Below are 13,306 nucleotides of genomic sequence, written 5' to 3' on the forward strand. Positions count from 1 at the left end.
ACTGAAACAGCAATGTGATAGATTATGAGCAGACTTATAAAGCAATGGCTTCCATGTGATTGGCTGGGAATTACCAAGCTAATGGTGCGATGATGTACAGCTGCTAGTCTTCCCGCTAGGGCTATGCTGCGCTTACATTTACTGCCAAAACAACAACACTGTAATCCAAGGAGAAATACACTATTTCATGTTAAGCATTTTCTCTCCCATAACAATCCATTATAATGCATGGTTACTTTTAAGATGATAAAAAGTGGTGAAAACATTATATTTGACACATTCGTCATATAGCCTACTGTCTACAAATGGATGACCCAGATTTTTAACAGGAAGACGGTATTTTTAGTTTTAAAAATGGAATGTCTTAAGTTAGTTAGAGGGAAGAACATGCTTGACAGAAAAATATTGTCTTTCTCTATTGATTGCAGCTTTGTGTTACTTTTTTTATTTTTTGCCGTTTACTAAAAGTGAAGATTGATAGAATTTTTCTTTTTTTTTTTTCCTGGACGTTGTATTGAAGCGGTTTTCGTTTTAATCATAGTAGGGTCTGTTCACACCGAAAGTGTTTTTGTATCTATTTTCAACTGTTTTCTATGTAAGTATTTCATGCTGGAGACCCACTGGGAAAAAAAGTATTTAGTATTTAAAGCTGGAATGGCTCATTATTGGCAGGTAGAAAGTTGGCAACCCTAGACAGCACTGAGCCTCCTGAACTGATATCAATCAGTTTACATGAATTTGAATTATGTGTTGCATATAACGAAGCCAAAATACAATGTTCACACTTGTGTAAGCGGGTCGCACGAGAATTATTTTGGTCAAATGATCACTTTCTGTCCAAGGCCATGTCAAAGCTAATACATTTGCCTCTCATCCACACTATAATGGCATTTTCCTCCACCAAAAATTAAGTGTTTTGAAAAAGCTCTCCATTATGGCATAGTTTGTTAAACAATGAAGTTAGAAAATTAAAAAGGAGTATTCAAATGAATATGGATTATAGTGCATGTGACCTAAGTGGACAGTTCTTTGCCAGAATAAGCTGCAATGGGGCCAGACTTTCTACTGTTTAGTCAAAAACCTATGCAAGACTAGTCTGGCTCTGATGTGGAATGAAATATTCCTGCAATGCACAAATTACTTAAAGAATGTACTTGTAATTTTTTGGTATGTACTTGTTGCATTAACCCCAAGAGCAAACCAGGTGTTGCTACAAAGAATCTGTCAAGAATGATTAGACATGTTTTAATAATTATTAAAATTTCAGAAAATTATGTCAATAACTAGTTAGATTTTCTTTTCTTGACTGTATTGGCCAGAAAAGTACATTTCACAAGAGTAGCTGACCAGAATCAGTACAGTTGATCTTTAATAAATGTGTTGATTACCAGGAACTATGTTTTGCCTCACTGATGAATCAATACGTTACAAAGACTCCAAATAGACATTTGATCTTCACACCTAACTTAAAAGGTGCTTATATTAGTGTTCGATATTTTCAACTGAAGACAGTTTTGTTACCCTCTCCACATACTCATCCTGTCAAAACGAGGGTATCTTCTTAAATGAGTAAAATATTTGGATCATGAAACGGAAGCAAAAACTGACAAGATAATCATCAGAACCTCGTCCACTGCAGATAAATTGTCAAAAACATACTTAGTTGATTTTCTCGTTCTCGCTAAGCTCACCGGTATTAATGGAGTGGTGGTGGCGTAGTGGGCTAAAGCACATAGCTGTTAATCAGATGGTAGCTGGTTCGATCCCCACAGTCACCACCATTGTGTCCTTGAGCAAGGCACTCAACTCCAGGTTGCTCCGGGGGGATTGTCCCTGTAATAAGTGCACTGTAATTCGCGTTGGATAAAAGCGTCTGCCAAATGCAAAAGTCTTAACCCTTGTGTTTTGTATGATTTTCAAATAATATTTTTTGCTTCAAATCAAAGTTTTTAATGTTGTGATTCATCTCAGAGCTGGTTTGTTTGGTTCATGGCTTAGAACTCTTTAAAGGATTTTATGAAATCCTTATTAGATCAAATATTTCCTGAACCAAGATGGCTGAAAAAGTTGGTGATCCTGTTGCGCTCTATTGCAATCCAATTATGATATTATGATGCATTGTGAAGTGTTGACTTTTGACATATATATTGTGATGTGTTTGATATATTAAAGTTTACTGATGCTTGGGAGGCCTGGGTAGCTCAGCGAATAAAGACGCTGACTATCACCAATGGAGTCAAGAGTTTGAATCCAGTGCGTGCTGAGTGACTCCAGCCAGGTCTCCTAAGCAACCAAATTGACCCGGTTGCTAGGGAGGGTAGTGTCACATAGGGTAACCTCCTTGTGGTCACTATAATGTGGTTCTCGCTCACTGTGGGGTGTGTGGTGAGCTGTGCGTGTATGCCGCGGAGAATAGCGTGAAGCCTCCACGCGTGGAGGCAACTGAGATTTGTCCTCTGCCACACGGATTGAGGCGAGTCACTACACCACCACGAGGACTTAGAGGGCATTGGGCATTCCAAATTGGGGAGAAAAGGGGAGAAAAAAAGGTTGCTGATGCTTATTAAAAAGCCATGAGTTTACATGTGGGTGAAAACAAAAGACTCAAAAGCAACGAGGGTTCTTGTCTGGGAACTTCAGTGTCAAAGCTGAAATCTCATCACTGGTCTTTGCTGGCTAACCACAATCATTTTTGTTGTTGTTTGCAGATCAAATTCAAAGCTTCATGTCAGGACACTTTATACCGTTACTGTCTAAGGACACAGTGCATGTTAAACGATGTTAGAATTTCATATACTGATGGCAAAGCATGAGTCAACTGAACAGGCACTTCTGATTGGTGAAAAGTTCATGTTGTGGTGGCTTATAATGCTTTGGGCCATTACAGATGGTATGGACGTTATTAGAGGCCGTTCCAACACACTTCTATGAGAAGCCACAAACTACACAAATACAAATAAACAAAAAGACCCAGCAGGTAGTACCGAACCCAAACAAAGAAAGCAGTCTGGATGCTATTTTGCTGCTGGGAGTAGTTAATGGGCCTCAGCACAGTAATGAATCAGTGCCGAGATGTTTTATTGTTGCTGAAAGCACTTTTTAGTCAACCCTCTTGATATTTTAGCAGTGGAAACAAGTGGACGAAATTAGCATTCTCTTTCACAGTCTTTCCCAACTCTGTTTGAATTTAAAAAGTACTTCGGTTTGTGTGCGCAGCAAGCGACATGTGTTAAACTTTTGCATCTTGGGGGGTTTGAAGCACAATACAAGGTTAAAAAGTATATTTATTTTTGCTCACAGTGACAATAATTTACATATACATAGCTTGGTAAATATAAGCAAACAAGTTATCGATCACACTCTAAATTACGAGTCCATGTTAGGGGCCACTTTTACTGAACAGGTTCTTGCACTAAAAAAACCTAAACACAGCGAAACGAATGTAAAAGAACGCAGGTGTCTCACTATGCATTTTCAGAGGAGATTTCCAGATTTAAAGGAGATTTTTTTACTTGACGCAGCATCTAAGAAATGCTACAATCCAGTATACAGTGCGTATTGAAAGTCATCGTATCTTGTCAAAATCCTTATGTCACATTACACTGTGAAAATTTAAATTAATTCAATCTAGCATTTTCCAGCTGCATTTACGCATAATAACCTTACAAATCAAAGTGAAAATAAACAATAAAACAATAAAACAGTTCTGAACAATTAGTACAAATGTATTAGTATAATGGATAAGTGATCAGCCCACTAAGATTATAAATTACAAACTTGCTCAGGTGCAACCAATCACCTTTCAGATCACATACTTGGCTAATTGGCCTATACCTGACATCAACTATATTGGTATTGATTACTTCAGACTAAAACCAGATGTTCCTTGGGGATTCCATTGCTAGTAATGTATGGTAATGAATTCAAAAATTCACCAGGGTTGGAAATGTGCTTTCAAAAGTGCTCCAGAATAAATTTGTAGAAAGGCACAGGTTAAGACAAGGTACAAAAAGATTACAAAGGATTTAACTATCCCTGAGTACTATTCAGAGCATTATGAAGAAGTGGAAAGTGCATGGCACCACCAGAACCTTGCCTAGATCGGCCCATCCCAACAAACTGGATGACCATGCCAGGAGGATATTGATCAGGGAAGCTATCAAGAGGCCAAAGGCAACTTTGAAGTGGGTCTGAAGTTTACATACACTATGTTAATTGTGCATTTTTAGCTTCTGATAGGTCATGTACAGAATTGGAGGTGTACCTGTGGATGTATTTCAAACTCAGTGCCTCTTTGCTTGACATCATGGGAAAATCTAAAGAAATCAGCCAAGACCTCAGAAAAAAGAATTTGGATAAGTCTGGTTCATCCTTGGGAGCCGTTCCCAAATCCCTGAAGGTACAACGTTCATCTGTACAATCGATAGTAAGCAAGTATAAACACCATGTGACCACACAGCCATCATGGCTCTCAGGAAGTAGATGCATTCGGTCTCCTAGAGATTAATGTAGTTTGGTGTGAAAAGTGCAAATCAATCCCAGAACAAAAGTAAAGGACCTTATGAAGATGCTGGAGGAAACAGTAGACAAGTATCTATATCCACAGTAAAACGAGTTCTATATTGACATAACCTGAAAGGCTGCTCAGCAGGGAAGAAGCCACTGCCCTAAAACCGCCATAAAAAAGACAGCCTAAAAATTACAATGCTTTGCTGCATCAGGGACTGGTGCACTTCACAAAATAGATGGCATCATGAGGAAGGAAAATCAAGTTAAAGCTCGGTCACAAATGGGTATTCCAAATGGACAATGACCTCAAGCATACCTCCAAAGTTGTGGCAAAATTGCTTAAGGACAATAAAGTCAAGGTTATTAGAGTGGGCATCGCAAAGCCCTGACCTCAATCCGAAAATTTGTGGGCAGAACTGAAAAAGCGTGTGCAAGCAAGGAGGCCTATAAACTTGACTTAGTTACACCAGTTCTGTCTGGAGGAATGGGACAAAATTCCAGCAACTTATTGAGAGAAGCTTGTGGAAGGCTACCCAAAATGCTTGACCAAATTTAAACAATTTAAAGGCAATGCTGCCAAATACTAACAAAGTGTATGTAAACTTCTGACCCACTGGGAATGTGATGACAGATATAAAAGCTGAAATAAATAATTCTCTCTACAATTATTCTGACATTTCACATTCTTAAAATAAAGTAGTAATCCTAACTGTCCTAAGACAGGGAAAGTTTTCTACGATTAAACGTCAGGAATTGTGAAAAACGGAGGTGTATGTAAACTTCTAGCTTCAACGGTAACTTTCCTGTTTAATTTAGGGATATAACTTTACACAGAAAAGATCAGTAAGTGATTTTATAACACAAAAATCATGTTAACGAAGATTGTTTACGTCTTGTGGCTATACTTTTAAATCAGTGAGTATTTTACAGTTTATGAATTTGCCCTATTCACTTCCATTGTAAGTGTCTCACTGTCTCCCAGATATTTGCTTTTTTAAAGAAAAGGAGAGATGAGTCTAAATATATAAACATTATGCCACAAATGCTGTCGATTGAGCTTAACTTGTATTGAACCTGTAATATTTGATATAACTCTAACTTATAAACCTTTAAAGACAGAACTACCATGAGCTCCAAGTTTGTTTTATTATATATTCTCCATATCTAATATCTCCATATTCTCCATATTCTTCATTAAAAAAATAAAAATAAAAATTGGGTTTGACATTAAGCACAAAGTCTTGACCATTTGTCAAAAATTACATTTGAAAAAATACTTCTGGAACCAAAATGGCTGAAAAAGTTGGCGGGTAGTGTTGTGCTCTATAGTGATGCTTGGCTTAGCAAGAACCACTAATTACTTTTTAAATTTCATGAACAACATGTCAAATGTGAAACATGGAAACTGTTTTTTGTTTTCTGACACAGGTGTGACATGTCAGAAGGATGTGAATGAGTGTGAGAAAGCACCATGTTTTCCTGGCGTTAGGTGTGTGAACAGCTTTGGCTCCTTCAGGTGCGGCCCTTGCCCTCATGGCCTGGAGGGAGATGGTACCTCCTGTAAAGGTAAGAAAATATTGATTGCGACTTATGTTGTGTTGTTATAATTGGATAAACTGTCCTTTGTGATGTGTGGATGTTTTTATATGATGGTGAGGACCATGTACATCAAATTTCTGGGAAATCAGACAATAAAGTAAATAAGTAACAATCAACCAATCAATCAATAGCTCTGAAATCAAAATTTCCTCTCAAAGCATGTCTACATTTGCTAAGAACAAAACAAAAATGTATCACAGACAAAATATGACTTCGGGGGGAGGGGGCTTTATATATATATATATATAAGTCGCAGCTTGAGAGCTTCCCTATGATGTATGGTCACAGATTTTCCATACAGAAATGAAAACTGTATTTCAAAAAATAGCTGCAATAATATTTTTTGACTTGTCAAACATGTAAGAATTAATTCATGCTTTATGAATACTAATAATGAAAATATATAGAGGGGCCAAACTGAGGTTGAGTAAATGATGAAATGATGATGAATTTCCCTTGAAATATCAGCAGCAATTTGTACACAAGTAACAGACAGGATTTGTGGTTTTCTCTGCATTGTTTCATTAGTGTAGCTTCTCACAGCTATGCTTTCCATTTTCTTCGTTGCACTTTGACAAAACGTTCTGCAGATGTGTTTTGACCATAATCTTCAAGCAATAAACCTTTTCCTAACATCAGGGAGCCCTGTGTTCACAATTTCCATGATTTGATGACTTCTTCATCCAGGCCTGTCCTGGATGGGCGATTTCAAACACAATTTGTCTGATTGTAGTTTGTAGAAGTACAACAGACTGACAGACTTTGATTGTGGCCAACAGAACTGCAGGAGCAATACAATCCAGATGTTAAGATTTAGTTATCAACCTTGTGCACAAACATGATGCCAGACTCTGCTCTTGTCTAGAGATAATTGGTAAAACAGCTTCTCTGTAAAGGGAACAAATACATTAAGAGTGAATGTCCTGGTCTCAGGTGTGTGGCTCTTCTGACAAGCTGTGGAGAAGACAGCCTCGATGTTCAAACTAATCCTTGAAGAGCAAGAGAGAGAGAGAGTGAAAGAGTGAAAGTAGTGGATAAAGTGGATGCAGATGCTGTATTAAGCTGAATATGGAATAATTCACAGTGTGTTCTTGAGGGAGTAGTTCAACTAACTTGAATTAGCAGCTTTGAAAATGAAAAAAGTGCCAGAGCGAAAGGTAGTGTAAACTCCCTGTTCATCATACTGGATCTCAACTGGTGGGTTGTGATCCATTTTCTGTTCTAATAGGGTCACAGATAGCAAGGCAAAAAACAATGCTAAATACTAAAAATAACCATATAATCATGAATAGTTATAGGTTAAATAATAAGCTTATCAATAAGCTGATCAAAGGCAGGATAAAACTCTTCCCATTTCTTTCGTTGTTGACGTCAAAGGCTTTGTGTCCAATCATACTCTATGGTATTTTAAAGCAAATGTGACCTGCTCCTTCATTTTGAGTCATTGTGACCCAGAAACACAATTGAATTTGCACTCTCAGTCAAGACTTGCCAATGATTTTATCTTGCCCAGCCAATTAATTTCTCTCACCATGGTTTAGATTAGTCAAACTGTGTTTTTGGGTCAAAGTGACTCACAATGATAGATCTAATTTTGATGGATGATGACGCACTCTTGCGGAAACCTACCTCTTTTGTTTTTTGTCTGTAAAATGTAACAATTATAAAGTTGTCAGTTATGTCTTATAGGAGCATTCAGTGATTTTAATTTTGCATCAAAATTGCTAAACATTAAAAGAGAAAGAAATGGTAATAGTAGAATCTGTTTTAAATGATGTACTCTCACATGAGATAAAGACTCTAGTCGTATCAGTCTTAGAGAAAAAACTGTTTTATGCTACATATGGTGTTGAACACACATTGATGAGCATCACCAGATCATATGATCAGCCAAATATTATTTCTCAATAATCCCTTGTAATTGATTCACTTACAGAATAAAGCAATCAAGGCTTACTATGAATAGTGCATTTTTACAATGGAATCAGTAAATGTAGCCTGTGGTGGCTGTGGCTCAGATGGTAGAGCGGGTCAGCTACCAATCGCAGGGTTGGTGGTTTGAATCCCGGCCCACATGGCTCCACATGCCACGTGTCCTTGGACAAGACAATGAACCCTGAGTTGCTCCCAATGGCAGGCTAGCGCCTTGCATGGCAGCTCTGCTGTCATTGGTGTGTGAATGTGAGTGTGGATGGGTGATTGGGACACAGTGTAAAGCGCTTTGGTAACCTCTAAGGTTAATAAAAAAGCGCTATATAAGTGCAGACCATTTACCATTTTAGCCTGAAAATTGTGATATTGGCAACATTTTTGCAAAAAGATATGAGGTTCATGACCCGTATCACGCCAGTTCCGAGGCAAAATGTACACAATGTGGCGCTAAAAGTAAGTTAAACGTTTTCCTAAACAGATTTGGGTTTTTAAGGTTAATGCTATATTGAGTTTTATATCAACAATACCTACCTTAAACCTAAACCTAACCTATTGTGTCATAAAAGCAAATGTGAGATGGAAAACGCAATTGTTGACGCAACCATTTCAGTTTGTGGTCCGTCGACTCACGTTTCGAGTCGCGTGCTCTTCAGGACTAGTACTCCGGTCCTTTGCATTGCAAGTGCAACACTCCATCTGAGCATTTCTCCATTTGGTCAAACAATCTTGTAAATGTAGTTGGTTATGTAATGCAAATGTTAAAATGTATCGCCTATCTTCTTTTTCTTTCTTTTTCAACAGCACTAGCAAAATTGGTCACTTCACCTCCCATCACTTCTCACATGGTCTCCTCTTCCGCACCACCTGCTGTGCGGCCAATCAGCAAAACCACCTCCACTCACCTCTCACTAGAATCCAACAAAGCTCCAAGCAGGACTCTGGTCACCAAAGCCGCCACCAACCTGAATCAGAGAACTGGCAAGTACATGTTTCTATTGTTCTATCCCTCCATCTTCACAGATGGCCTGGAAACAAGACTGTGAGGGTTTAGTTTGGAGCCAAAAACTCCCACTGCTGGTGTCATGACATTGCAGAAAATGATTATTTGTCTTTGGCTAAAACTGCATGCTGTCTATTCAGTCCCCCTAGAGTCACTTCCTGCTTTGAGTTTTGTGTGCATGTCACTACCCAGGAATTGAATTCTCCTCCAGCTGTTGAGCACAATGCAAGACAAGGCCTGCTAATGTGTCTTTGTACTTGTACCTCTAACTCTCTCGTCTTGGTATGATGCCTGAAATTAGCAATTCTAATTAGCCATGCTGGGCATTCACTCTCTCTATTTAAGACTTAGCAGAGCAAGGTTAGGTAAAGGACTTTCTCTTTATGGAAGAGAAATAAGTGACATAGTCAAATGCCATTGCATGTACGGTATAATCCTATAGGATAGAAGAATCACAAATTGTTTCCTTAACCTTTTCACAAGCAAGTTTCTACTGTACTTATACATTTCAGCTCAGGATTCCATTGATTCTGCTGCTCATATTTGCTCGGACTGGCACAACAGGCCCACAGATGACATTAGGATGGAAAATGTAAATTGGCTTCATGGTTCCCTTCCCTCTCCTCATCTTCTCTCTCACCTCCCATCCCCTCCCTCAGGTTACATCCTCTGGGAATAAAATGGAAAGACAGAGAGATATATAATCCATCAGCCAGTGAGACTGGCCATGGGGAGATTTTCAGGGAACATTTGTACTCTAACCAGCTTTCCTGCTTTTTGGTATTTCAACTAAATGAACATTTCGCTTTATTGCCATCATCTTTCATTGGCTCGTAATTATTTTATAAACATTTCCGGCTGGTTCTAACCACAATCCAGTGTCAGAGGGCACACAAGAGGCAGCACAGAGAAATGTAATATAGACAACAAAATCTTTCCATTGGAATTACTACTATATTAATGCTGTCCTTTAGATGATCTTTACCAATGAAATGGGGAGAAAATATGTACAAAATATACTTGCCTTTTATTACAGATATCTTGTTTTAAAATTAAAGTCTGCAAACAATGTGGTTTAAAAATTCTAGATGTTGTTTGTAGCACTATATATTTAGCTATTTTACTATTGGAGATGTTTCCTTGAAGTATGAATTATTGATGTTCCTTGAAGTATGAACTCAAATTATAAACCATAAAACAGGAGACACAAACTAGGCAATTAAAATATAAAATAATGTGAAAAGCATAGCATAACAGATAAGTTGTCTTTGAATGAATTTGATGAGAAATGGTTGATTTCAAATTGAATAATCCAAGTATTTGTGCATTGGTATGTTGGCAAATTTGACCTCAGTTTTAGACATTGTTGAGATCCCTTCTTAAACTCCAGTGGAGACACATGTGAGATTACTGGGGTCTTTTACTCAGGATTAAAATAGTAGAAGGTGAGGACGCCCATTGAATCTCATTTTTCTTAGGAGAAACAATTAATAAAGTGATTTTTCTGTCTTATAGGTAGTCATTAATTGTCTAATAATTGACGGCACAATGTTCTTTCAGTCCAAGGCCATTTTCATTTTACAATTAAAAGTGTCAGTGTAGACAGGGGACCCCTTGTAATTGTTTTGAATTACTGTCTGAATTTATAAGGTCATTCCCAAGGCAGGAACAACCATAATAGGAGCCCAGCAGAGATTCCTATGTTTGGTTCAGTATGCGCCATGTACCTGAAGGTTAAATGGATTCTTGCCGTTCACTCATACCCTGGATGTCCTTTTGTAAATACTAATTGAAAATGAGATTGGACAGTGCATTTGACAATCGTTTGGCCTCAGGTGCCACTCGAAGCAATTCAAAGTTGTGGAGACACAATGCATACCTTTGTACTTTGTTGTACCCTCTTTCACACTTACCTTCTTGCTGTCTTCCATAATTACTGTGAGACAGGAAAAGAAGGATTGAGATAGAGAACAAGGGATTTGTAAAGTCCACAGAGATTTTCTATCCTATGAGTCACCTTTTCAGAAAGGTAGACAAGGCCAGAGTTCGAGAAACAGGGTAAGGTCATCAAAAAGCCGCTATCATCCTCCAGAGCACGTCATCTCTTGCTAATACAGTCTTGCCGGCTTGCAAATTGCCTGCCATCACTTATAGAGGGAGAAGAGATGGCAAGAAGAGGGGATGCAACCCGTCACCCCTCTCAGCCGATAAATCCTGCCATTGTCTGAGGGATTTGTGCTGACCTTGCAAAAATAGGACAAAAAGCCCAGGCAATAACCCATGATATGTGTAATTACAGGGCTGATAAATAATTTTTTTAATGGAAGACAGCTGCTAACTCTTCCATCCATCTCTCTCTCCTCTGCTGGCAGAAGGTGGGTTTCTTGTTTTATTTGACATTACACCTGTGCATTATATGCTTGACAGGGCAGGTGTGTGTTGGTGTGTGAATGTGTGCGAGATGAGGGAGTACTTGCTCGATAATATATGGTGATGTGACCCAATATATATTTTGTCCATGTTCCTGAAATCTGACAGATAATCAGAGTGCTCTGAAGTATCTTATAGCCACTACTTAGCGTAATTAGGTTTTTACCTAATTACAGGGAGGGAGTTTTGGTCACTGGATGTGAGATAAACGCCTCACACCCTCTGACATTATGTTGTTCCTGGTATAAGCAAGTCTTCAATTTCACAGCATAGCTAATCTTTCACCCGTCTGTTGGGGTTGGGCATCCTTTTTGGGATGTGAAGGGGCATGTATTGGTTGCGGAGGCAGAAGAATTGTTGGTAGTGGTTGAAGAAAAGGTGAAGTCAGGGTAGGCAGCAGGGGATTGTCCGATCTTTGCCCCCAGCCCGGGAGGGTTGACCCCAAGTTCATATCAATCTCTGGCTTAGACTCTAATGAGTGCGAGTAAATGTTGTACAGAATGTCCATACACCTTGAGTGGAGGGAAGTTGTTGCTGTACATAATTCATACTTGTAGTCAAGGTTTAACAAGTAGTTAGCAGCCAAATGTATGGTTCTCGTTTGTGTAATAATTGATTGCAACAAGCCTAATTTGAACATGCAGCAGTGTGAATTCAATTTGAGATCTACAAGGGAAATAATTTATTTTCAGAAATATCTTGGTCAGACCCACAAACAAAGCTAATCGCTTGTGTCACCGCTGGCTTGTAAGCCACAACAATAAGGGAGACTACACATGGGATATCTTGGCTCAAAGTAAATAACTTTAAAAAAAAAAAAAAAAAATGCAAGAATGACTGGTAACCAGTAATGTCTAAACAACTCTACAGGTCTGGATTGGGGAGAGGCACATGCAAACTGGCATTTGAAGCCGGCTCTCAGCACAGGTGAATCCTGTCAGGAATAATCATTGGGCTCATCAATTTCTCAACTCAGCCACACCCAATCTGCAAAACAAATTACAAACACAAAAGAAAAACTAATGCATCCCAAAAGGGGCCATAGCACTTCAAAAGACTTATTTATATGAAAATGGAACATGGAATATAGTGCACAAGTTGTATGGACACCTTTAATGGTGCTTTTATGTCATTCTTGGAGCTTAATGGCAGCCATCCCCATTCACTTTAATTCAATGTAAAAAAGTGGATATTTCTGCATATAATCTTATTTTATGTTCAATGGAAGAAAGAAAAATATACAGGTTGGAATGACAGGGAAAATAAATTATGACACAATTTCATGTTTGATTGAACTATTCCTTAAAGCTGAAATTATGAAAAATGCTGACAAACCTAAACAAATACAAATTGTATTTCATGTTCGATTTTTCTATGATGCAGGTCATCCAAATGTGCTGAATGTGACAGCCAAGTGTAGCAGTAGGCCATGTTTTCCAGGTGTTCAGTGTATTGACCTTCGACCGCCATACACTGGCTACGTCTGCGGCCGATGTCCACCAGGTTACCATGGGAATGGACGCACCTGCACGAAACACTCAAAACATGCCAGTAAGTGCTTACATTATAACTTTCTATTATAATAATAACTTTCAAACATTGCAGTCGATAAAGCAACATTTTGGACAGCATTTAGTACTTATTAAATTGGATTTAAAGGATAGTTCAACTAAAAAGGAGGTGTTAGGCAAAATTAGTGTACAAATTAGAGTTTTCATTCACTTTCATTGTATTGAAAAAACAAGTGAATGGACTGGCATTCTGCCTAACATCTCCTTTTGTAATACACGGAAGTCAAAGATTTGAAATGAAGTTTTTAGACTATCTCTTTAAACC

At 38.3% G+C, this 13,306-nt stretch overlaps 1 protein-coding gene across 1 annotated transcript in view; it reads left to right on the plus strand.

Moving 5' to 3' along the window:
• The window catches only part of LOC127641067 (von Willebrand factor D and EGF domain-containing protein-like), a 79,108-nt gene that overhangs the window by 52,734 nt on the left and 13,068 nt on the right, over nt 1-13,306 (plus strand). The window contains 3 exon segments of the mRNA XM_052123823.1: nt 5,938-6,075; nt 8,842-9,018; nt 12,854-13,021. Coding sequence (XP_051979783.1) covers nt 5,938-6,075; nt 8,842-9,018; nt 12,854-13,021 — 483 coding nt within the window.

This window comes from Xyrauchen texanus, chromosome 50, assembly GCF_025860055.1.
Source record: "Xyrauchen texanus isolate HMW12.3.18 chromosome 50, RBS_HiC_50CHRs, whole genome shotgun sequence".
In the NCBI taxonomy this organism is placed as follows: Eukaryota; Metazoa; Chordata; class Actinopteri; order Cypriniformes; family Catostomidae; genus Xyrauchen; species Xyrauchen texanus.